Source organism: Zootoca vivipara, chromosome 15, assembly GCF_965207765.1.
Source record: "Zootoca vivipara chromosome 15, rZooViv2.hap1.1, whole genome shotgun sequence".
Lineage (NCBI taxonomy): Eukaryota > Metazoa > Chordata > Lepidosauria > Squamata > Lacertidae > Zootoca > Zootoca vivipara.
In genome coordinates, this window is record NC_142598.1 from 4,992,533 (window position 1) to 5,018,612 (window position 26,080).

At 46.8% G+C, this 26,080-nt stretch overlaps 1 protein-coding gene across 2 annotated transcripts in view; it reads left to right on the plus strand.

Annotated features, from left to right (window-relative positions):
* The window catches only part of FGD1 (FYVE, RhoGEF and PH domain containing 1), a 54,720-nt gene that overhangs the window by 18,853 nt on the left and 9,787 nt on the right, over positions 1-26,080 (plus strand). For both annotated transcript variants that reach the window (XM_035140955.3, XM_088658627.1), the window contains exons 2-13: positions 13,359-13,532; positions 14,295-14,469; positions 15,019-15,478; positions 16,724-16,813; positions 17,408-17,556; positions 18,638-18,794; positions 19,329-19,467; positions 21,024-21,082; positions 21,892-22,038; positions 22,152-22,244; positions 23,082-23,161; positions 23,412-23,442. In XM_035140955.3, the coding sequence (XP_034996846.2) occupies positions 13,359-13,532; positions 14,295-14,469; positions 15,019-15,478; positions 16,724-16,813; positions 17,408-17,556; positions 18,638-18,794; positions 19,329-19,467; positions 21,024-21,082; positions 21,892-22,038; positions 22,152-22,244; positions 23,082-23,161; positions 23,412-23,442 (1,754 nt within the window). The remainder of the gene's footprint in view (positions 1-13,358; positions 13,533-14,294; positions 14,470-15,018; positions 15,479-16,723; positions 16,814-17,407; positions 17,557-18,637; positions 18,795-19,328; positions 19,468-21,023; positions 21,083-21,891; positions 22,039-22,151; positions 22,245-23,081; positions 23,162-23,411; positions 23,443-26,080) is intronic.

Genomic DNA, 26,080 nt, shown 5'->3' on the forward strand with positions numbered 1-26,080 from the left:
TTAAATCTATTTGATTTCAGTGGGTCTTAAGTACAGCCAACCTTTTTTTTTCCTGAATTGGTCTGATCATCACTTTTTCGAGCACAGTTCAAAGTGTTGGTGCTGACCTTTAAAGCCCTAAATGGCCTATGTCCAGTATACCTGAAGGAGCGTCTCCACCCCCATTGTTCTGCCCAGACACTGAGGTCCAGTACCGAGGGCCTTCTGACGGTTCCCTCGTTGCGAGAAGCCAAGTTGCAGGGAACCAGGCAGAGGGCCTTCTCGGTGGTGGCGCCTGCCCTGTGGAACGCCCTCCCATCAGATGTCAAAGAGAAAAACAGCTACCAGATTTTTAGAAGACATCTGAAGGCAGCCCTGTTTAGGGAGGCTTTCAATGTTTAATTGTTTTATTTCATTTTTCTGTTGTAAGCCGCCCAGAGTGGCTGGGGAAACCCAGCCAGATGGGCGGGGTATAAATAATAAATTGTTGTTGTTGTTGTTGTTGTTGTTGTTGTTGTTGTTATTGTTAAGTGCCTAAAGGCCTCAACCGTTGTGGAATCCATGTTAACACACACACACACACACACACACACACACACACACACACACACACACTGTGTGTGAGATAAACTGCTCTCTCTCTCTCTCTCTCTCTCTCTCTCTCTCTCTCTCTCTCCCCCAAGCAGCTTTACAGCTTCTTCCTAGACAGCCCCATTCGTTCCTCCAGTGCTGACCTGACTATAAATGCTTTTAGGCGATAGACTTTGGACTTTTCTATGTTACTTCCTTGCTCCTTACTGCTGTCTAGATAGCTCTCCTTGCTTGTCCTCTAATTTCCCCGTTTGCCTCACACCATTGCAATCTCCCAGCCTCCTGACCCATCTGCCAGCCATCTGGTTTGGGTCTTCCCCAGTACAGTCCAACCTTGGTTGTTGAACGTAATCCGTTCAGGAAGCCCATTCGGCTTCTGAAATGTTCGACAACTGAGGCGTGGCTTCTGATTGGCTGCAGGAGCTTCTAGCACTCCAGCGGAAGCCGCGTTGGACGTCCGGCTTCCAAAAAACGTTTGAAAACCGGAGCATTTACTTCCGGGTAGTTGGCGTTCGGGAGCTGAAATGTTCCAGAATGGAGCTGTTTGGGAACAGAGGTTTGGCTGTATTAGAAACTCACATATATAAGCTAATCACCAAATGGAACCCTAAACCTTGAAACCTTGGTTGTGGTCACCACAACAGAATGTCTAGGTGCCATTTTTTATGGGAGTTGTTGTTGTTGTTGTTGTTGTTGTTGTTGTTGTTGTTGTTGTTGTTGTTATCCCCCATAAAAATGGTGCCTAGACATTCTGTTGTGGCGACTATCATCATCATCATCATCATCATCATCATCATCATCATTATCATCATTATCATTATTAATGATACAGTGGTACTTCGGTTTAAGTACTCAATTGGTTCTGGGATGCCATTCGCTCCCCAAAAAGTACTTAAACCGAGTGGCAATAGTGCATGTGCGCAAAGTGCTGATAGAGCACTACTGCGCATGTTTGAATCCAGAAGTAAACACTTCCGGGTCCGCGGATTACCGGTACTTAAACTGAAAGTCCTCAAACTGAAGCATACTTAAACCGAGGTATGACTGTAATGATAATAATTTTCATTTCTATCCCACTTTATATTTTAAGGAAGAAAATATCAAAGCAGTATACAACACGTCAAAACATCAAATAAAACAATTGAGAATAAAACAAATCAAAGCTTCAAGGAAGATCCGTCTCTAAGGGACGTTTGGCTTTCCCCGTATTTATTTACCTACTTTATTTTATGCCACTGCTCCATAGCAGAAGTGCTCTAGGAAGCCAGTGTGGTGTAGTGATTAGAGTGTCAGACTAGGACCTGGGAGATCAGAGTGCAAATCGCCACTCAGACATGAAGCTCACTGGGTGACCTTGGGCCAGTCACAGTCTTCTAAACCTACCTCACAGGGTTGTTGGGAGGATTAACTGTGCAGTGAACCATGTACTCCTTGGAGGAAAAGGTGGGCTATACATGCAATAAAGAAAGTTGGAAGGGCCAGCCAGATGGAGATGTCAGTTGTCAACCCGGCAGAGATCTCCCATGGTTGCAGTTGGACCCGCGCCAGCCTCAAAATGCGACATGTGCTGGTGGAGTTTCTGACACTGGTCTTCTCTTTGTCCCAGGCCTTCATGTGGGAGATTTCTCAGTTTGGGCTTTTTGCTAATCCTCAGATCTGCTTCTGCATGAACTTTCTGTGCTTCCTTAATGGAGACCTACTTCTGATTCTGCCTCTAGGCTAGCCTTCCCCCAAACTAATGCCTCTGAAGGGCACCAAGTTGGGGGGTGTACCATTCTGGCCTGGCTTTGGTCCTCCTGACGGACTTTCACCTTCTGCTCTTGGGCTGCCTACAGCCGAGTACACCTGGTTATTTATTTATTTTCCTTCAAAGGAATGAGATTTTAAAGACCCGCCCCCCCTTTTCAGGGCCTAAGTCTATATGCTAACAGTTAAGATTGTCTCAATAGCTATCTTCACTCTATCTCAAGGTGTCTTTTAAAAAAATCTACCCCCACTTCCTTCCATCTTTATTAATGGAGAAGGATTATCCTCTTATCTTTTTTTAAAAAAAAATGGCAGAGGCTTTAAACATAGCTGAGGACTGCTATCCCGGTGTAGATCTTGCTCTTCTTTAATTTGCTTGACCTTTGGTCCCAGTTCCTGTCCTTACAAGTCTGCCATCTAAATCATTTTGTTGCTGTGGTGTGATCTGGTTCCTTAAAACATGATGCCCCACAGTGTGAGTCAGTGGTGCTTTGGCTGAGGCCTAACCTGCCTAAAGTTTGCATGTTAGTGCCAACTCTATTTTACTCAATAGAGGAGGTTCTTCTCTATGTAAACAGAAACTTTCTTTGGTAACCATTTACCATAGAAGGCATGACTAATCTTGTCCTGTACAGTATAAGCAACTATCTGCAGAATGCATGGGCAGGATAAGGAAATGGCCTTCTGTTTTTTTGTGTAGGGTGTTCATGCTTTAGTTCCTTTCTCTCAAAGCGCCAATTCTATACTTTCAACTTGTCCTGAAGTTGTACAGAATTTAGGAGCGGTATCTCGCAGCCAAGAGATCAAGTAGTGTTATAGGTCCCACGATGCCCTTCAGTCGAGTTACCATCGCAGAATTGACAGGGACCACAAGACCTTCTTAAACAGTGTATTCGTCATTTCTTAGGCCTAAATGTGGAGACTTGAGACTTTAAGGAGGTTTCTGAGGGAGATCTCGGGGCCAGTTTCAGCAACCCGCCAAATCAAATCGTAAAGCTTTTCTTGGGTAGGTGCTACTTCAAGGGCGTGCAAGGAAAGGAAGGGAGAAATGCTTTTCCCAAGTGGGTTCTAGGACACCGCCAGGTGGGTGTTGTTCTGCCTTGCTTGAAGAGGCAGAAAATGCATCTCTTGAGCATCTCTTGTGAGCAAAATGTTCCATCCCTTCACATAGAAAACTAATGTGTTGGTGAGAATGGCTCTGGTTAGACTTCTCCCTGACAGGCTGGTTTTCTACATACACGGAGTGTTTTTAATTATTTGCAATAAATTTAATCATACAGGCTGAAGCATTATAGTCTAGAAAAAGTTTTAGAAGCTGCAGGAATTTTGAATATGTTTAACTTAAGATCTCAGGATGTAGCGATATGTTGCTGTGTCCCCTTGGAAGAAGCATTGAGTCTTCATTGTGTAACTGGGCTCCTTGCTTGCTTAATTTTTTTTTATATCTAGGCCAGGCTGGATATGTAAGTTTCCAGCTGTGGATGGGTGGGAAGCATTTTAATTTGAAAAACAGCACTGAGGAAAAGCATTCACAACCACACACCTGCGCCACAGTCCCAGTTTGAATCCCCACACTCTAAACTAACTGCCTTTTGCTAACATGTAAAGCAGGAACCCTCCACATGTTACTGGATTCCAACTCTCATTGGCCTCAGTCAGCAAGGCTAGTAGTACTCAGGATTATGGGAGTTGTAGTCTAGCCACATCTGGAGAGCCATGGGTTCCCCACTCCTGATGTAGAGATGGAAATAATAATAATAATAATTTATTATTTATACCCCGCCCATCTGGCCGGGTTCCCCCAGCCACTCTGGGCGGCTTCCAACAAAATATTACAATACAGAAATCCATCAGACATTAAACATCAAACATTAAAAGCTTCCCTAAACAGGGCTGCCTTAAGATGCCTTCTAAAGGTCTGGTAGTTGTTGTTCTCTTTGACCTCTAGTGGGAGGGCATTCCACAGGGTGGGTGCCACTACCGAGAAGGCCCTCTGCCTGGTCTTGGCTTCTCGTAGCGAGGGAACCACCAGAAGGCCCTCGGCGCTGGACCTCAGTGTCCGGGCAGAACGATGAGGGTGGAGATGCTCCTTCAGGTATACTGGCCCGAGGCCGTTTAGGGCTTTAAAGGTCAGCACCAACACTTTGAATTGTGCTTGGAAACGTACTGGGAGCCAATGTAGGTCTTTCAGGCGGCCGCTCCCAGTCACCAGTCTAGCTGCCGCATTCTGGGTTAGTTGTAGTTTCCGGGTCACCTTCAAAGGTAGCCCCATGTAGAGCGTATTGCAGTAGTCCAAGCGAGAGATAACTAGAGCATGCACCACTCTGGTGAGACAGTCCGCGGGCAGGTAGGGTCTCAGCCTGCGTACCAGATGGAGCTGATAAACAACTGCCCTGGACACAGAATTGACCTGCGCCTCCATGGACAGCTGTGAGTCCAAAATGACTCCCAGGCTGCGCACCTGGTCCTTCAAGGGCACAGTTACCCCATTCAGGACCAGGGAATCCTCCACACCTGCCTGCCTCCTGTCCCCCACGAACAGTACTTCTGTCTTGTCGGGATTCAACCTCAATCTGGAAAGTCCAGTAATGGGTCTTGGTTATCTAGTCCAGTTAGACTCGCAATACTGGAATTGTTCATCTATTTTGCAACATCATGGAGCGGCTAGTGAATATTTTCTTTTGGTGAACCTGTGTCAAAGTGCCCAAGGATGTAATTCCTAGACTACAGGCAAGGAAGAATAGGTACCGTATAGAGGCATTTGGGTGGGGTGGGGGAGGGAGATGCAGGGTTGCTAGCTGCAAATGGGCATGGGGCGGGTCTGCTCTTGAAGGATTTCTAAGACAATCAATACACTAGACTAGGAGCATATCAAAGTCTGAGAGATCCTTCTTGAAGCAATAAAAGACATACTGCCAGGCCTTCCCTCCTGTCTGAAAGGTTGAGCTCCATTTTCGAGATCTGAAAAACCACAGTTTTGAACTGGTACTTTACATTTTTATCTCTGCTTTAATCATGTGTGTATATGTTTGGCCCAGTTCTTCAATTTTTAAAGGACCACTTTTCATTCCACTCCTATTTTCCATAGTTGTGTCATTTCTGTGATAATAGCATGGATACCATCCCTGCTATTTTAAAAAATGCTGAACAATTTGAGAGCCAAGAGCTTCATTCATAATTGCTCTAGGGTTGCAGTTTTTCAGCCAATAGTGAACTCATTCTGTGTCTGCTCCCCCTAGTTTATATATGAGATATTATGCGGGACCATGTCAAACAACTTGCTGTGTTAAAATAAAAATAAAAAATAAACAGGAGTGCACCTCCCATATCCACCAATATAAAACATCTCTTGTATTAACTACCAAGTCAGTTACACCATAAAAAAAAAGAAATTTAATTGCATTAACACAAGCAACCAGTAAGCATAAAGGTTTCCTTTAGGTGTTTTAGAACTGTCTCTTTATCCTAATTTGTTTTAATCAGCTCGTTAGAACATAGCTCGTAATTTGACATGACTCATTTGGTATTAAATATTCTGTTAATACAGTACTTGCTAAGTCATTGGAGGAGAGGGCAGCTCTTTCATGGATATGAGTTCAGAGTTCCTTCATTGAATAGTTAACTTTTATTTAAAAGGGGAGGAACAGAAGAAGTCATAGTCATACCGTAGTTATTATCTTCTTTAGCTCATTTAGATATGGCGATATCAGGAAAAACACGTAGACAGTATTCTGCCTCAATTCCTCGGTTAGAAGCAAACCTATTCCCAACACTGCTGATTTCTGGCTAGAGGCAATGGGATGATTGTACTTAAAAGTAATTTATTTTATAAATGTAACTTTGTTCCATTACTTGGTTTTAGGTTTTGGTTGTTTCATTTTGATTTGTTCAGTAGCCTCTGGTGTACAGTATGTTTAACTATCCTGCCAGACACACAGGCCTCTTCCTCTTTAGTCACCTGGGTGGTAACTTGTCTCCCAAGAATTCCTAGGCAAAAGTGATGGACTATGTTCCATTTCATAACCACCTGTTTTAATTTTTGACCTGAAGCTATGCCTTTTGGGTAGGGAATATAATCTGCAAGGTCTTCTGGTGGAGCTTGTTTTATTATCTTAGGGCAGAAGAGGGAGGAGACAGGACTCAGGAGCAGCAGTTGGATCTCATGTGCCGAGTGATGTCTGGTTGCCTTTGTGTTGCTTAGATGAAGAGCTGCCTTCCAGCAGAGGTTAATAGGATCTATCTTTCACAAATCTGTGCCAGCTGCTTTTTAAATAACCACCTTTAAATCCATATACATATAAATGGGTTGTATCCAATGTTAGCCCAAATCAGACTCACTTAAATTTATATCTTAGGTCTATTAATTTCAGTGAGTCTGTTCTTGGTATAGCTTAATTGGATACAATCGAATATTTTTTGCTCTCTTCTCTTTCTGTTATATGCCTGTACATGTTTGTGAGTTCTGTTTGAGAAGCCACACTGCCAATTCCAAATCCAGTTTGGCTGAGCCAACGTCTACGCATGCACAGTTTAAGTACGCTTCAGTTTGAGAACTTTCAGTTTAAGTACTCCGCGGACCCAGAAGTGTTTACTTCCAGGTTCCGCTGTGTGCGCATGCGCAGAAGCGATCTATGCACTTTGCGCATGCGCAGAAGCACTCTATCGGCACTTTGCGCACTATTGCCACTCGGATTAAGTACTTTTCGGGGTGTGGATGGCACCCCGGAACCAATTAAGTACTTAACCCAAGGTACCACTGTATACTGTAAATGTTAATTTTTTAATCTAAAATACTGTCTTATTTATTTTATAGTACAGTACATTGATTATTGCCTTCATTTTATGGATCAATGGTCTCGTTAGACAGTAAAATTTGTGTTAGATTGCTGTTTTAGGGGGTGTTTTTCATCGTCTGGAACGGATTAATCCACTTTCCATCACTTTCAATGGGAAAGTTCGCTTCAGGTTAAGTACGCTTCAGGTTAAGTACGGACTTCCGGAACCAATTAAGTATTTAACCTGAGGTACCACTGTATATGAATGTTTTCTTCTACCTAGAATTGTGTGACTAAACACACTCCAGGTGGACAGAAGTGAACATTATCCTTGATAAATGCACCACACTGTGTCAATAGCCCATGTGGAAAATAGTTGCCTGTGTCATCCTGCCAAGTGGTATGGATTTTTTAAAAAACTGCACACCTGGTACAGATGTGTGGCAAAATGTTCATCTGAATCCATCCAACGCCTTTTGTGTGTCTTCACAGACTTTCAGTGTAATCCTGAAAAACGAATAAATTGTAGTGGACAAATGGGACAACCAACCTTTGTCTCTTTTGACAAGCTTCTTTCTCCACCCTTCTCTTCCACCCCAGTGAATGTCATGAGGGGGCACTGGGCTTACTTATATCTGGGTGGTGTCAAGCATTTCCTATTGCTGTTCTGCTCTTGCTTAAGAGGCAATAAAGTTTCTGAAGTTTGGCATTTTGATTGGTGTGTCCACTAAGCCTTCTAGGACAGTGGCTTAAGCCACAGAGTGCCAACATGGAGACCATCTTCTTCTGTTCCTAGCCCCAACTTCATAGTTTCTTTTGACCAGGGGTTGTCTCATGACGTTATTCAGATCTTCCTAAATAGAAGAAAGCGGTTCCTTGCTCTTGGAGTAGCTGGTGTATTTGAGTCATGGAGGTGTTGCCTAGAAATCCTTCCCTTACTTAGCCTCTGGGGCTTGGAGGAGGCAAGTTGAAGAAGTTGAGGTTGCTTCTGCTCTGTATATTTCACACCCTACAGAAGATTATATAGAATGGGGAGGGTGCCCAGAGGTGCAATTTCTTAACCTTTTAGAGAGCTTAATTTCCAGCGGTTTACCTAGTTTCCTAAGGTAGGTTGCATGGAGAAGAAACACTGAGATGATACAGTATTTAAAATCCTGTTGGGAACTTCTCCCTGGGACAAGCCCTGGCAAGACATCTAGGTGGAATTGCATCTCTCGGCTTCCAACTCGGTTAAGTGAAGGATTTGGAATATTACAAACAGCTTGGAACCAAACTAGTCATGATGTTATTCATGTCTTCTTCAGCCCTTGTGTGACTTTTAAAACAAGTAAATGGTTTGTGTGGAGCCAGACTGAGGTCATGGTGTGTGTGTGTTGGCTTTAATCCTTTACCCCCTGTTTTGATCTCGATCAGAACCACCCTATGATCATTAGATGAAAAGAAATAATAAAACCTGGTCCCTCATGGTTTGCAGTGGGAGGAAAGCTCCCATTGGCACCAAGGGTGTGTTTTCCCACTGCAAATAGCAGGTGCAGGAGGAGGCCCAGTTCCGATAGGACCATGATGGGGGCACAGCACCAAAGCTCCCATCTAACCTTGCCACTGCTCTGATCTAGATTCACAAAAACACACTTCGCCCTGGCTTTGTTGTTGATGTTGTTTAGACAGCCATGTTTGCATAGTCGTCATCATTATTTTCTGGTCTTAACATGTAGCTCCTGTTGCAAGGTGACATTCTCCTGGTAATTATTCCTTACGTGTTCCTGTGAGCATGCTCCTTGCAGTGAAATTGGGGGCCTAATAAGATGTGGTGTGAATTGCATGTTAAAGTGCGTTTTGGGGTGTGTTCATGGGGAAACCTGAGCAGCCACAGGATCATGGTGGTGGGGGAGAGGCAGTTTGACACCCTATCTCTCTCCCCCCTCCCTTTCATGGTTCAGATAAAATCCGGCTGTTTGCATTTCAAGTGAAATGCAAAAAGCCATTTGAAATGCAAATAGCAGCTTCAGGGAGTTTTGGTGGGATCACACAGGTGGGAGACAGACAGACAGAAACTTCCTCTTCCCACCCCCCAGAGTCCTGAGGCTTAGCAGGCTTTGCCATAGCTGCTTGTTTTTACATAACAAAAATTGATATAATGCCTAGCTTTGCCCTGAGATGATGCCTTTAGACAGCCCTTCGATGCAAAATGAACATGGCCCATTTTTTCATTGTTTCACCACACTCAGAAGGTTAGCTCAAAAGAAGATAAATATGACAAATTACGAACATACCCCACTTCATGGTGAGAGTTTCCTGTGATAAAAACTTCTGTTAGCTTGCCATTAGCCTTATCCTCAGCCGGGCATGAAAAGAAAGAAAGGGAGTCTGTGCAGACATTATTCCAATGGAAAGGATATACAGTCTACTGCTTCATTGTCTGTGAATTGATTTGTTATCAAACATTCTCTAATAAAAAGCTATCAGAGCCGAGGGTAGCAATTCTAGCATGTAAAAGGTGTACCTTTTACATCGTCGCAAATGATGATGTGTATGCTATAATATTCCGTGAGAGAAGCCGGTAGGAACTTTTTCTCCTGACCAGAGTTGGATCAAGACATTTTGGAGCTTGAGACAGAGAATCAAAATGTTCATGCTTCTGTGCAGCTCTTGCCCATTTCAATGAGGCTTGTGCCTAGGAACCTCCTTCTGGATCGTTCTCCATTGGTACATTGTGCACCTGAACTCTCAATTTATTATTGTTTTTAAGATAAAGTCTCTTATCAAAGCCACTCCTGAGTAAGCTTGGCAGTCATGGACTAATAGGAGAGGGGCTCTCAAGGATCAGGAACGGGTTAAGAATCAGGAAGCCTAGAGAAGAAATAGAGTTCCAGTGGAGGGACGTAGAAAATGGAGTGCCCTGAGGATGGGAATTTGGAACACTACTTTTAAATTTGTTCATTTACAGTGGTACCGCAGGTTACAAACATTTCGGGTTACAAACTCCGCTAACCCGGAAGTAGTACCTTGGGTTGAGAACTTTGCCCCAGCATGAGAATGGAAATCGCGTGCGGGCAGTGCGGCGTCCCATTAGCGAAAGCGCGCCTCAGGTTAAGAACGGTTTCAGGTTAAGAATGGACCTCCGGAATGAGTTGAGTTTGTAACCCGAGGTACCACTGTATTAGTTAGGGGTGAGCAGTGGGATAGCCAAGTTTGCTGATGAAACCAAATTGTTCAGGGTCATTGAAGCAAAGAGGGATGGCCATGAGCTGCAAGAGGAATCTCTCAAGACTAAGTGAACGGACAGGAGTGGCCCACCCATGTGTCAGGGTGAAGCAGCTGCCCTGCCACCCCCACTGGTGGCAGCAACGCAGCCCCGGCCTCAGCACTAGTTTCCTGAGAGATCTCACTGGAACCTGCTGCTGTAGCTTCGCACCACTGCTGCGCACCCTAGGTAAGGGATGCTTCAGCAGTGGCAATGTGGTGGCAGGGCAAGGCAGCACTTCCTGTTTTACCCCAAGCGGAAAATTGGACTGTCCCTAGAAAATAGAGACACTTGGAGGGTCTGTAATTTGCTCCCACAGGATAACATGATGGCCACCAAGTTGGATGGCTTTAGGTAAATTTATGGAGGATGGAGCTATTCATGGCTACTAGCCATGATTCCTATATTTTACCTCCACTGTTGGAGGCAATGTGTCTCTGTATACCGTGTTTCTCATATTATAAGACATGTCTTATATTTATTTTTTCCTCAAAAAACACACACTATGGCTTATTTTCAAGGGATGTCTTATTTTTTTCCTCCTCCTCCTGCCGCGGCCGGCATTGCTGCTTGGTGTCTTGCCTATCACTATGTCTTATTTTCGGGGTATGGCTTATATTCCTTGAATGCTTAAAAATCCTGCTATGGCTTATTTTATGGGTATGTCTTAAAATATGAGAAACAGGGTATCAGTTACTAAGAATCCCAAGTGGGGAGAGGGCTCTTGCATTGAGGTCTTGTTGGTCACCGTGAGATCAGGATGATGGTCTAGATGGGCCTTTGGTTGGTCTGGTCCAGGAGAGTTCTTCTTACATTCTTAGAATCTCTGTATCTCTCTCTTAATGGAACCCGAAATTGCCACGAGGTGACCATTCACCTTACCTTGTAAAAAGGGTCAGTTTTGCTCTTGGACACCTGTTATGTGTATTGAGGGGATCCTCTGGGCTGGGATCCACAGCCTCAGCCTCTTTCCACCTTTTTGGCCCTATATCTCTGTCTCACAATAAGCTCTGCTATTGCTGTGTTGGGCATTGACTTCTGCATCAGCTTTCACCTCTGAAGTACCGGTAGGTGGGGTAGAAAAAGTCCCATGGCTTGTGAACTGGGCGTTGACTGGATCAGGCCAGAGCATGAAGGGGCATTGCCTGCACTGGTTACCATTGAGTTTCTGAGATCAATTGCAGTTTATTAGCAGAAAAGCTTTAAAATTCCATGGTCTAAGATACATTGAGAAACACTTCCAACCATATAGTCTTCCCCAAGCTCTGAGACTGGCAGATGATACTCTTTCTGTGTTCTTAGGGCAGTATTTTCCAGTAGTGCTTGGGGGAGGTGGCATTCTCAGTGGTTGGCAAACTCTTCTGTGAAACCATCTCACTCGGAGACTTGCCAGCCCCTACCATTCCTCTTTTACAGCAAGGTAAATACTTTATTGTCTGTGGTGTAAAAAGCCTTCTTTGCTTAATTTAGTTTTTAATTGGCATCTCTTAACTTGTTTTGGCTTCTAAGACTGCATATATTTTATTGCAGCTTTTATTTACATATTTGCTTTTAAAATGACTTTATTTCTTAAAAAGTAGAGCCATGCAATTTTTCTTCTGCTGTTTTGTGATTTAAATTTGGTTAATAGTCACTCTGAGCTTGCTATGGAAAGGCACTTGATCACAAATGTGTGTGTTTATTTATTTAAACTAGTAGTTGCAGCTTTTCCATGTGATGCAACTAGGCCAGGAAACTAATTCTGATCTCTGAAGAAGTGTCCTATCAGTCATTATGATGGGCTTGCAGGTCTGTTCTGCAAAGCAGGGTTATGAAATCATTATTTTGCTTTCAATATAAAGAGCATAGCTGTCAAGTTCTCCCCTTTTTAAAAGGGAAATTCCCTTATGCTGAATAGGCTTCCTCGCGAGAAAAGCGAAAACTTGGCAGCTATGATAAAGAGTTAAACACCTATAGACTCCTACCTTGGGCATTATACGACTTGGCTTATTATATGTAATAAGCCAAGGCTGTTCCAGGCTATCAACCCTCGTTGAAGGCTCTCTCCTGGGCTAACACTTTTCGAGGAAACCTTGAAGTTACTATTTGTTTCTTTGTTTTCCACATTTAATATCCTCCAAGGAACTTGAGATGGTATTCGGGGGTGGCCAACTCCCAAGAGACTGCGATCTACTCACAGAGTTAAAAACTGGCAGTGATCTACCCCCCTTTTTGGGGTTCAGGTCAAAGTTGTTGAACTTTTCTTAGGAAGGAGGAAGACCGATGGGGGGGGGGCAGGTTCAGGTCAAAGTTGTTGAGTTTTTTCAGGGAGGAGGTAAAATGTTGAGCTTTTCTTGGGGGAGCCACAGTTGTTCAGCTTCTTTGGGGGGGGGGGGAGCCAATGATCTACCAGTGATCTACTGCAGACATCCAGTGATCTACCGGTAGATCACGATCTACCTGTTGGACATGCCTGGTATACATGGTTCCCGTGCTTCAGTTTATCTGTAGGTTGTTACCCCGTGGGGCATAGCTGCCAAGTTATCCCTTTTTTAAAGGGATTTTCCCTTATGCTGAATAGGCTTCATTGCGAGAAAAGGGAAAACTTGGCAGCTATGCCTGTGGGGTAGTTTAGACCAGGGGTCAGCAAACTTTTTCAGCAGGGGGTCGGTCCACTGTCCCTCAGACCTTGTGGGGGGCCGGATTATATTTGGGGGGGGGAATGAATGAATTCCTATGCCCCACAAATAACCCAGAGATGCATTTTAAATAAAAGGACACATTCTACTCATGTAAAAGCATGCTGATTCCTGGACTGTCCATGGGCCGGATTGAGAAGGCGATTGGGCTGCATCCGGCCCCCGGGCCTTAGTTTGGGGATGCCTGGTTTAGACAGAGAATTAGTGACTGACTGAAATCATGGCTGAGTGAGGATTTTAACTTTGGCCTCCCTGGTCATCAGCTAGTATTCTAACCACTTCATCCCAGTACTTCAGGGTTGGCTTTGTTTCACTATCTTGTCTTGTGTTTTGTCTTCCTCCTAGGTCCTGCTCAGCCCCCACGGCTCCTGGTCAAGAGCCTCTCCTTGGAGCCTAGTCCAGAACATCGCTCTCCAGAAGCCCCTCAGCGACTCATCTCTGATCCAGGACCTGACAGCAGCGAAGGAGAAGTGGCCAAACTCCGGCCACTCAAACGACCCCCAGGACCAAAACCACAAGGTATATAGGCGAGTCTCCACCCCCCCATTGAAACCCCCCCCCCAATCACAATGAGGCTTTTTGTGGAACTTCCCGGGAAGAAAGTTTGCAAGCAGAGCAAACTGGCTTTGGCAGAGCACCTGGCTTTTCCATTCCTTGCATCAGGTTCTGCAGAGGAAGTGGGGTGAGACACAGTTGTTAGAAGAGGGAGGTTATGATTAATTTGTTCATTACTAACAGCCTTGTGCCTGGCGTTGCTTGGGAATTCTAAAAACAACAACAACAACAACAACAACAACAACAACAACAACAACAACAACAACAATGAAAACAGTGCAGTTTCCAAATTGGTGGTGCAGTTTTGAAAGGTTTGGTCCGCCATCTTGATTCAAAATGGTGTCCAATTGACAAAAACCTGCTCCTTGGTCTCAAGAACCAACATGCAAAATTTGGTCACAGCAATTGCAAAGCAAGCAGATAAGCAAACAATTTTTCAAAATATATAGTAGGGTATATTTAGACTTGTTTTTCAGTCAAGTTTGGCTCCAAGAGCAGCTGGCAATAAAATCCAGTGCAGCACATATTCATATTTGTTCATATTTGTGTATGGCAGATTCCTCTACCAGAGGTAGGGCAGGATCCAGGCTCTTTTCTCCAGAGGAAGTGTAGCAGAAAGAGATGGGCTGGGTGTAGGTTCTGTCAGTTGTCTTTGCTGGGGGTTTGTGTATAGTATTCCATATATTATGTGTGCCTTTTAAAAATAAACTTTTATTGCTTTCCCAGTCCCTCCTAAACCAGCCCATCTGCAGAGTATCCAGCCGCCGCGTCTCCCTGAATCCATCCCCCCACCCCCATCGCGACCACTCCCTGCTGATCCCCGCTTAAGCCGCAGCCCCCTGCCTAAGGATGGATTGGGAACATTATCTGCCGTCTCCTGCCTCATTGAGAAGTTTGAGAGGTGGGTGCTTTAGTAGCTTGCAAGGCCCTGCTTCCCTGGGAATGTAGCTGGTGCTCCCTTCTGATGTTATGCTTCCTGCCATGGGCTGCAGAGACCTCTGAAGGATTCCAGCGCGAAGAACAGAGTGGGTGCACTCTCCACATAGAGCCATTGTGAGGGAGCGCCACCAGTTTGGCAGTACAGCCAAACTGGAAGAGTGCGCTGCAACACTTCGCTTCCAGATGAACAGCAGGGAGCTATGGCATCCTGTCCTACATGTTAATTTCCTAAGGCCTCTGGCTAGCCTTTGAGTCAGAAGACAGAATGCCCAGCTAGACGGATTGTTGGGCTGGTGGAGTGTGCCAGTTCTTAACTCTATTTTTAGTCAAGGGCTGCTACTTCTCTTACTTCGAACTCACTAGATTCTACTTCCCTTTCCAATGTGAGACCCGAACAAGAGCAGGTCTTGCTTTAGTGACCTCCTGGACTGATATCTCTACTCCCCACTTTCTTCCCAGAGAGCCCGGCTGTCCTGACTGTCCGTGTGTTTTGATTTTGTTGTTGTTGCAGGGAACCTGTAATCCTGGCTGTCGAGCAGGCCCCGTCGCCGTGCCCCAGTCCAGATCTCCAGACTCCCGAGACAGGTTCCATGGAGCCCTCGCTAGACTGCCCAACTTCCCTGGAATCGGCAGAGCTGGCTCACAAACTCCTGGACCTCCTGGCTCTGGAGGGAGGGCAAGAGTCTGCGGGTGGTGCTGCCTGCTTGCCGTCTCACGATGGTGGGAAGCTGGCTAACCGAGACAGTGGCATCGACAGCATCAGCTCCCCATCTAACAGTGAGGAGATCTGCTTTGGGGCTGACGAGGGCACAGGAGAGGGACCGGGGGCCCCCGTGCCTGCTGCTGTCATCAAGCGTCGCTCAACCCGTGATTCTGAAGTGGACAGTGACATGGACGATGGCAGCGGGGATGAGGCTGAGCTGCTCCCGGTGCTCCCTCCCCCACAAGCAGAAAGACAGGATTCCGAGGAGGTGAGAGACTTGGACTGGCATGCCCTGGTGTTAGTGTGATCACCTACTCACCCACACAGCTGATGGCTCCTGTCAAGCCTTTTCCTGAATACGATGCTCTTTACTGGGGTCAGAAGCAAAACTGGGGGATAAATAACAGGGGACTGGGGTGGGTTGGTGTCAGGGTTTGTTGTAACTACTCTTGAGTAACGACCGTCCACATGCTTGTCTTTCAGACGTTTTTATTGGTGCACATTATTTACAGTGTAACGGATTGCTCATTTCATGTCTACCCGCTCGAGTCAGATTCCTGCACTACCCCCTTCTGCGTTCAGGACCAGCATAAAAGCCTCGGAACTGAGAAGCGCCTCCCTTTCCTCCTCCTCCTCCTCAATTCTGGCGTCGGGGGGACGGGTCTTCTGTCTGACCTATTCCTGTCCACTCTTTCCGCCTCCCTCTCTTCCTGCCTATGGAGCAGGGGCTCTTTGATGTTGCCAGAGCCCTGGCACTCCCTCTCCGTTTCCTGACTCACCCCTTCAGACCCCTCGCTCTCATGACTGCTTGGAGACTGGTTGCTTCTGATGAGGGGGGAGGGTTCTCTATAATCCCTCCCCCTTACAGTTGGGGGTTACACATCGATGAGAGATGGAAGCCTGAGCAGCCTTGTCCACTGTTGTATTGTGATTCAGGAATGGTTTGTGAATATGATCTGGGTCATATCCTTGTCTGGTAATGCCAGCTCAGGTGCCATCAGCCTGGTTAGATTCATTCACAGGGGGTAAAGCACTGCTAGCTCATTTGCAAAGCTAAGCAGAGTCCAGTATGGTTTCAGATGGGATGGGGGGCTGCGTGTTGAGATTCCTACTTTGCAGGGGGTTGGACTAGTTGGCCCTCAGGGATCCCTTCCAGCTCTATGATTAGATGAGAAGTGGGGATTCTTATCCACCTTGAGTGGCTGTGAGAAAGTGAACCAAGGAATTAGTGCAGCGTGTATTTCACAGTCATTTCTAGAATCATAGAGTTGGAAGAGACCACAAGGGCCATCCAGTCCAACTCCATGCCAAGCTGGAAACACCATTAAAGCATTCCTGACAGGCCAGCAGCTGAGGAGTGGGGGCCATGGAAGACACGAAAGTGTTTTGGAGAGGAGGGGGAAAGTGGGCTAATCTCACGCCCAGTTTCATGGGTGCATGAAGTACAGGGCAGGTGGGTGAACATGGATTTTGTTAAGTTCCCCATAGCGATTTTACTTTCTCCCCTTGACAGATGACAGTTCCACAAAAGGTTTTCCGAATTGCCAACGAGCTTCTCCAAACAGAAAAGGCCTATGTGTCTCGCCTGTATCTGCTGGACCAGGTACCTACAATGCAACGGAATATCCCAAAACAGTTATTGAGTGTGCACAGTTTTCCCTCCTGAAGCCTTTGCGTGGGAAATGTAGCATCTGTGCTGTGAGCCATGCCCTACTGCATCAGCTGGAAAACCTGCTGGAACACTCAGCCCTGTTCTTTGGATTGTGGATCTGCTCTTCCAAGCTGCAGATACCAGAAAGGGGATTTGGGCCTAGAATCAGCATGGGCTTTCCCTTCCCTTCCCCTTTGATTTATATACCACCTTTTTGCCAAGGAACCAAAGATGGTTTACAGTTTTAAATTTCTCCCATTCACTCACCAACAGATAAAGTACGAACCCAAGTAGGTCCTTGGTCCTTTTCGCAGGGCAGATGATGCTAATTGGCCCTACAGGGGGAGGGGACAACCTTGACTGGCGCAGACTCTGGTGATGTCTCTGCCTGCCTCCCTTACTCTCGGCCTTCTTACAGGGCAGAGTGGTATCTGTTGGCCAAAGTGTTGCTGACCTTCAATTCACATCATTCATGTTGCCTGGCCATGGTGACTGGGGCTGATGGGACTATCTCCCATGTTGCTGAAATTCATTCCCACCTGCTAGGTCTTCTGCGCACGTCTGCTGGAAGAAGCACGCAGCCGAAACTCTTTCCCGGTGGACGTGGTGATGGGTATTTTTGCCAACATCTGCTCAATCTACTGCTTCCACCAGCAGTTCCTGCTCCCAGAATTGGAGAAACGTATGGAGGAATGGTGAGGACATTGCATTGGCATAACATTTTGGTGCGAGTGCCTACAAAGGTATAGCTTTAGGTTTGTTTGTGTGGCACTCTGCAATCTTTTGGACCAGCATTTCTCAACCGGAGGCCATATGGCCCCCTGGGGGCCCTCAGGATATTCCAAGGGGGCCACATGTGAAAATCATGTAAATGGGGGGGGGCACGGCATGAGACTAGAGAGCCATAATGGGAAGTGAAAAGTGAAGAAAACAGAGAGGTGACCGAGAAAAGAAAGCAGAAAAGAAAACAGAGAAGCAGAGGGAATAGAGAAGTGGCCATGCTTCCCAGTGGATGAATCTCCATGCGCACTCCGCAGCAATGTCGCTTCCGATTCCTTCTCCCTCCCACTTCCACACACCAAGCTGTCCACAAGCTGTCCAGTAGGTCGGGGGACTACAGGAAGGAAACAAGGTCGGAAGGGAGCCACAGTTGGGAGGGAAAAGGTTGAGAAACGTTGCTTTAGACAGGAGTCCTTCCAAGCCCTACCTGGAGATGCCAGGATTGAGCCTGGGAACTTCTGCATAGTGCTTGTTTTCTTTCCTGCTTCTCTCAATCTTGGCCTGGCTGGTTGGGGCCGATGGGAGTGGGAGTCAAGCAACATCTGGAGGGTTGCCCACCCATGTCCTGTTCTCCTAAATACTTCACCCTTTGCAGGGAACCATAGAACTGTAAAGATGCAATCCCGTAACTTAATAGAGAAAGTTTTGTGTCCATGACTTGCTTATGTCTTGTCCCTGATTTGCATCTGTTTGAGAATGTTAAGAGCTAGGAATCTCCTCCTGCTGGGATTCCTGAGCTCTGCTTGGGTGTTTGTTCTTGACTCCCAGTCCTAACAACAACAACAACAACAACAACAACAACAACAACAACAACAACAACAACAACAACAACAACAACAACAACATTATTTACACCCTGCCCATCTGGCTGGGTTTCTGGCTGCAGTTGGTCCTGGAGATAGAATCTGGATGTTTTCCCACCCTGTGAATGTGGTGGGTCAGTTTCTGTCTCTGACCTTTCTCCTCTTCCTAACACTTTTTGCTTCTGTTCCCCAGGGACCAGCACCCGCGCATCGGGGATATCCTGCAGAAACTGGCTCCTTTCCTCAAGATGTATGGCGAATATGTAAAGAACTTTGACCGTGCCATGGAGCTTGTCAACACCTGGATGGAGCGCTCAGCACAGTTCAAGAGCATCATCCATGAAGTGCAGGTCAGCTTAGTTCAGGGGGATCTCAAACTTCACATTGCAGCAAGTGCTTCAGGTTAAAAGCAAGGGGAACAACACAGCCTCATCACTGGAGTGGTGCAATTAAGTTATCATTCCAGATGTCTTATTCCCTATTCAGCAATTTTCCCCTAAGAGTTCAAAAGCACTTTAAAATGTTATTAATCGAGCATGTTTTAAGTACTGGCACAGGAAAGAAGAATAAATATCTTGCAAAAGGGTAGGGAATCGCTTCACTGATTGCCCTTCCCTCCTCCCAGCCCTGCTGTTCAACATGGATGTGGAGTGAGGGGATTTGGGGTCTAATTAAGATCTAAACAAAACTGGAGTGTTTGGAAAGAATCGTTGGGGAAGAAGCTCGTGTCTCAGCAGCTGCTTGTGCCTCGGTACGAAGACTTGCCTCGTACTCTAAAAACTCCGCCTCTGGTTCCCTGAGTCTCGGTTCCCTATGGGAGCAGGCGGGCTGCCGTTGGAGGAGAGCCAGGCAGACAGCTCTCTAGAGATCACTCTCTTTTGCAGAGGGAAGAGATATGTGGGAACCTGACCCTGCAGCACCACATGCTGGAACCTGTCCAGAGAATCCCTCGCTACGAACTGCTGCTGAAGGACTATCTCCTCAAATTGCCTCAGGACTCGCCCGATTGCAAGGATGCTCAGAGTGAGTAGAGCTGCAGGGAATAATTGCAGGGGGGGGGGTTTGTTTGTTTGAATTTGTATACCACCATGGCATAAATATACAAGAAAATAGCATAAAAACAGCATAAAAAATACAATAAAATGGGTGGTGGTGGGGAGAGGCCACAGCACCTTACCTTCCAAGTTCCGGACTGCAGAATCCGGGACCGGCAGCCATTTGACACCGGAAGTTGCGTCGATGTAACTTCCGGGGTCGCTTTGCCCTTCTATGGGCACCCAAAATGGCCGCCAGCGGCTTCGAAAGTCGCTTGTGCGCATGTCAGGAAGTGCGCCGACGCAACTTCCGGTGTCGCTCTGCCCATCTATAGGCACAAAAAATGGCCGCCGCCAACACCGGAAGTCACGTCTATGCACTTCCGGACATGCGTAGATGCGACTTTTGAAGCTGGCGGCGGCCATTTTTGGTGCCCATAGAAGGGCAAATCGGAAAGAAAAAAATGGCCGCCGGCAGGAGAAAATAACCGAGAAAAATGGGAGACGAAGTGATACGGGGGACCACCAGGAAAAGGTAAGTAAAAAAGGGGTTTTCCCGGGGAAAATGGGAGACTTGGCAGCTATGCACAGCACACATTGCCTGTAAAACCATAGTCTTGTTTGCTAGCAGAGATTGACTAACCCCAGTATTTCCCAGAGTATCAAAAAACCCTACTCAGTGGGATATTTTCTCTGGAAATTTGAGTAACTGGTGGCTCACAGACCAGAGCTGGTCCACAAAGCATTTTGGCAGTAGCCTAAATTTCCCTCTTTGGGAACTGATGTTTTGAAAGGTATTTGAAGGGTGGGCGAAATCAGTGCAAACACTGAAGGAGAATAGGAGCACCCGTCCCGACACATTCTGCTCTCTTCTGAGGCTTGCAGGGCTCTTCCCACCTTCCTCTCTAGCTATCACTCAAAATGGCGGCTCTCCTCAAAGTCTTCCCTCGCTCGCTGAGAGCTGCCTCTGCCTCAAAGCACCGGAGCACCTTGACATGCCAGTTTCTGAAGGAACAGCCCCCTTTTCACTGCTGCTCTGCTGAGCTGGTTGAGGAGGAGAGATCTTCCCCTCCCTTTGCTGCCCAGCTGCTTGGGAAACAGCTGAGCAGCTGTGAAGAGTGGTGTGTGTGTGTGTGTGTGTGTGTGTGTGTGTGTGTGTGTGTGTTGCGGCATGTGGCCCCAGAGTTTTGGCCACCCTCAATTTGAAAAACGTTTCCCCGCCCCTGGAATAAGAGGTAGGTGACCAAGCGACAGCCCCCCAACCCAGTCCAGCTACGGTTGCCTGCTGGTTAGACCAGGCAGTACACCTCAGCGAGCTGGATCTTACTTTGTGTTCTCCAGTTGCAAATTCCTGACCTAAATGGTGAACCTGTTAGCCCCGTCACAGTGGTCAGCAAATCCTGGTAACCCACCTTGCGTGGCTTTATTTTTACACACGTTTCAGCATTTTTTCTGCTTTCAGTTCAGTTGGAGGCACTTTGTTGAGTAAGGCCAGCCTAGCCATTTAGACTCTCCTTTTCTTTTTTTTCTCCACCTCATGGCCAGAATCCCTAGAACTTATTGCAACAGCAGCGGAGCACTCAAACGCAGCCATCCGCAAAATGGTAAGTGTTGGAGGTTTTGTAGGTAATGAAAGCTAGGACGCCTGGGTCCTCTTTTCTCTGAAGCAGGAGGTTGCCACAAATTGGTTAGAGCAGTCGCGTGGCGGGGGGGGGGACTTTATTCAGCCGAGGGGAGGGATCCATATCCCCTTCAACCCCTGTGGGCCATTTTGACAGAAGTGGGTTAAACAGAGAGAGTGAATAGCTGACTTGCCCTAAGATCACCCACTGAGTTTCATTACTGTAAGGGGAAGGGCTTATAGAGAACAGCCCCCTCTCATCAGAAGCAGCCCATCTCCAAGCAGTCATGAAAGCGAAGGGACGGATGAGAAAAGTCAGGGGACGGAAAGAGAGTGCCAGACCTCTGGCAACATCCAGGAGCCCCTGCTCCACAGGCAGGAAGAGAGGGAGAGGGAAAGAGAGGAGAGGACACAGGCAGAACGCAGACCCTTACCCCCGACTCCGGAATTGAGAAGGAGGAGAAAGGGGAGGAGATTCACTGTCCCAAGGCTTTTATGTTGGTCCCAATCGCGGAAGGGGGCAGTGCCGGATTCTGATTCGGAATGAGAAGACATGAAACCGACAGCTCACTACATTGTAAATAATGTGCACTAATAAAGACTTTTGAAAGACAAGTATGTGGAAGGTCGTTACTCAGGAGTAGTCGCAATAATCCATGACAATTGCCAACTGGGGATTTGAACCTGAGTTGACCTGCTTCAAGTCCAACACTCTCCCTGCCTGTCTGTTTTAACAAGTAGAGCTGGGTGCCATATATGAATTATTTGCCAGTGATCTGTATCCCTTTCCAGGAGAGGATGCACTCGTTGCTGAAGGTGTACGAGCTGCTTGGAGGTGAGGAAGACATAGTGAATCCCACCAATGAGCTCATCAAGGAAGGGCACATCCTGAAGCTTTCTGCCAAGAACGGTACCACACAAGACCGGTACCTGATCCTGGTGAGAAGAGGTGTCGGGGTTTTGCCCTATTCCACCTGACCCATCTCAGGAGAGCACTGCAAGAAGCCCGCTGCACCATATGATGTCACCATTAACTTCTTTTCTTTCTCCAGTTCAATGACTGGTTGCTGTACTGCGTGCCCAAGCTGCGCCTCATAGGCCAGAAATTTGGAGTCCGTGCTCGCATAGATGTGGAGGGGATGGAGGTGAGAGGGGAAGGGAGTAAGGGGAGAAGAGAACCACGCAAATCTCGGTCTCTGGATGGCCAGCAAGCTTTTGGGAGTTTTATCAGCTGCTCCAGGCTGAAACAAGGGACATGGAACAGGATGGGTAGAGGGAAGGACAGGGCTTGCCCTCCAGGCTGGGGTAATTTATCTTCCTGACTCAGGAAGCGGGAATTAAACCAGCATGATGTGTTTGGGTCAGACTGTGGTTACAGTGAGCAGAAGTCAAGACTGTCATCTGGACCACACAGTCTTGTGTGCTTATGTTTTGATCTGAATAGGTGAACTTGGCTGCATATGGAATGTGTTTGCTCACAGTGGTGATGGGAGTTCTTAATTTTTTGATTAATCTTTCTGATTTTTCTCCCCATTATGTTCTCAACCAAACATCCTTGCTGCTTTTTATAAAACAATTAGAATCAGCTTCTTAAATAGCAAGAATATGCAAAACAACCTAAAACCACTAGGGTGGGCAAGAAGCTAGGTAAATCTGCAGTAAAGAGCAATACAATCATTTGCTTAATTTAAAAAAAAACAACCCAGAAAGAACAGAAGCGTATTCTTAAACACTGAGGAAAATCCGAGTGGTCTTTTATAGTTCTAATTAGCTGAATCAACAGTATTTAAGAATGGAAACCATTTTTCTAAGAAATTGTGTCTGAATGTAGAGATAGCGGAGGAAGTTCTCACAGCAGGGTTTGATGCTGATGATATGATTAGTTGTTTGCACAGGAAAGTTGCTCTTGATGCTGTAGCTGATTGAAGGTTAAGTGTGTGTCTTTGAACAACCTTGTGTCCTCCTTCTTCCTTACCCTGCAGCTGAAAGAGACCAGCAGCCTCAATGTGCCCAGGACCTTCCTTGTATCAGGGAAGCAGCGATCCCTAGAACTTCAGGCCAGGTACAGCCAGCAAAGCCAGTCACTTAGCTCTTTCTTTCTCAAAGCTGAAAGAATTGTCCCTCATCTGGCCTTTGCCCATCCCAGTAACTCTCCTCTGCTGCTTCTTATCTTCCGTTGGGAGCCCTGAATCCATTCACCTCCTTCCTCCTTTACCCACCATCCCAGATCAAGTTAATCAGTGTATCCTCCCCTAAGTCTGCTGAAAAATAACTCCTTAACATGCCTTCCAATGTTTGTCATTTTTCCTTAGGACTGAAGAGGAGAAGCGAGACTGGATCCAGGTAACTTGCTGGTTTTTCTCACCTACCTTTTATCACTGTGAAAGATGGGTGTAGGTCAGGGATGGGGAATCTGGGGCATTCCAGAGGTGGTTGTACTACAGCTCCCATCAGTCCTGGCTGTTGGCCACACTGCCTGGGACTGGTGGGAGGTGGAAGCCAACAACATTTCGAGCTTCCTTGCCTTTGAAATAGAGGATCTGGCCTTTGAAATAGAGGATCTGGTGACACCTGGCTTGAGAGCAGTACATGGGAAAAGGATGTAGGACTCTTGGTAGACCACAAACTTGACATGAGTCAGCAGTGTGATGCAGCAGCTAAAAAAGCCAATGCAATTCGGGGCTGCATCAATAGGAGTATAACATCTAGATCAAGGGAAGTAATAGTACCACTGTATTCTGCTCTGGTCAGACCTCACCTGGAGTACTGTGTCCAGTTCTGGGCACCACAGTTCAAGAGGGATATTGAAAAGCTGGAGCGTGTCCAGAGGAGGGCAACCAAAATGGTCAAAGGCCTGAAAACAATGCCTTATGAGGAACGGCTTAGGGAACTGGGTATGTTTAGCCTGGAGAATAGAAGGTTAAGGGGTGATATGATAGCCATGTTCAAATGTATTAAAGGATAGAGGAGGGAGAAAGGTTGTTTTCTGCTGCTCCAGAGAAGCGGACACAGAGCAATGGATTCAAACTACAAGAAAGAAGATTCCACCTAAACATTAGGAAGAACTTCCTGACAGTAAGAGCTGTTCAGCAGTGGAGTGTGGTGGAGTCTCCTTCTTTGGAGGTCTTTAAGCAGAGGCTTGACAGCCATCTGTCAGGAATGCTTTGATGGTGTTTCCTGCTTGGCAGGGGGGTTGGACTGGATGGCCCTTGTGGTCTCTTCCAACTCTATGATTCTATGATTTTAAAAGGACTTCCCAGAGAGCTGATACTTGCCATGTCTACAGTCGCTTTTATGAAATAATAGGATTATATTGTATATGTTGTTATTATTTTACATGTCACTTTGGGGGTGGTCTCTTCCAACTCTATGATTCTATGGTTACATTTCCCATTCTGCAAAATCCTTCTGATGCTGATTTGGGGATTGGGAAGAGGGGGAAGAGATCCTTCTTTTAATTAACAATGGAGAGAGTGGGATTTCTGGCTGATGCTTGTATGGATGGCTTTCATAGGTCCAACAGAAAAGTTAGGGGTCACAGAGCTGACCAGGCTTCTTCAGTTAAGAATAATGTGGTGCAGAATGACTCTGTGCCCAGTCAGCCTTCTTGACAATGCTGTGTGGGCCAGCAGACCCACTTGCCTATGGGATCACACAGTGTGCATTTGAGGGTGCAGCAGACCATGGCCCTGGGCAGCGCACTCACACATCATAATAATAATTTATTATTTATACCCCGAGCATCTGGCTGGGTTTCCCTAGCCGCTCTGGGCAGCTTCCAACAGAATATTAAAATACAATAGTCTATTAAACATTAAAGGCTTCCCTAAACAGGGTTGCGGGTGGCGCTGTGGGTTAAACCACTGAGCCTAGGGCTTGCTGATCAGAAGGTCGGCAGTTTGAATCCCTGTGACGGGGTGAGCTCCCGTTGCTCGGTCCCAGCTCCTGCCAACCTAGCAGTTCGAAAGCATGTCAAAGTGCAAGTAGATAAATAGGTACCGCTCCCATGGGAAGGTAAATGGCGTTTCAGTGTGCTGCTCTGGTTCGCCAGAAGCGGCTTTGTCATGCTGGCCACATGACCCGGAAGCTGTATGCCGGCTCCCTCGGCCAATAAAGTGAGACGAGCGCCGCAAACCCCAGAGTCATCCACAACTGGACCTAATGGTCAGGGGTCCCTTTACCTTTAAACAGGGCTAGATGTCTTCTAAAAGTCTGGTAATTGTTTTTCTCTTTGACATTCTGGTGGGAGGGCATTCCACAGGGCGGCGCCACTACTGAGAAGGCCCTCTGCCTGGTTCCCTGTAACTTGGCTTCTCGCAGCGAGGGAAGCGGCAGAAGGCCCTTGGCGCTGGACCTCAGTGTCCAGGCAGAACGATGGGGGTGGAGACGCTCCTTCAGGTATACAGGACTGAGGCTGTTTAGGGCTTTAAAGGTCAACACCAACACTTTGAATTGTGCTCGGAAACATACTGGGAGCCAATGTAAGTCTTTCAAGACCGGTGTTATATGGTCTCAGCGGCCACTCCCAGTCACCAGTCTAGCTGCCGCATTCTGGATTAGCTGTAGTTTCCGGGTCACCTTCAAAGGTAGCCCTATGTAGAGCTTGTTGCAATTTTCCAAGTGGAAGTTAACTAGAGCATGCACCACTCTGGTGAGACAGTCCGCAGGCAGGTATGGTCTCAGACTGCGTACCAGATGGAGCTGATAAACAGTGGCAACTGTCCTTATGAGGCCTGCCAGGTGGTGAGTAGCAGGAATGGGGCCCTCAGGCACTCAAGCAGGGGAGTCCTCCTGGGCAGCGATGCATCCGGTGCCGTGACAGATCTGTGCTTTTGCACCAGTGCCTGCACCCCTGCATGACAGGGGAAATAAGAGGCCCACAGTAAATAGCTCTGTCAGAGATTTGGGTAGCTATTTCCTCCCTGAGCTGCCCACCAGTACGCGCCAGACTGAAACCGGGATTGGAGAGAAGTGTGGACGC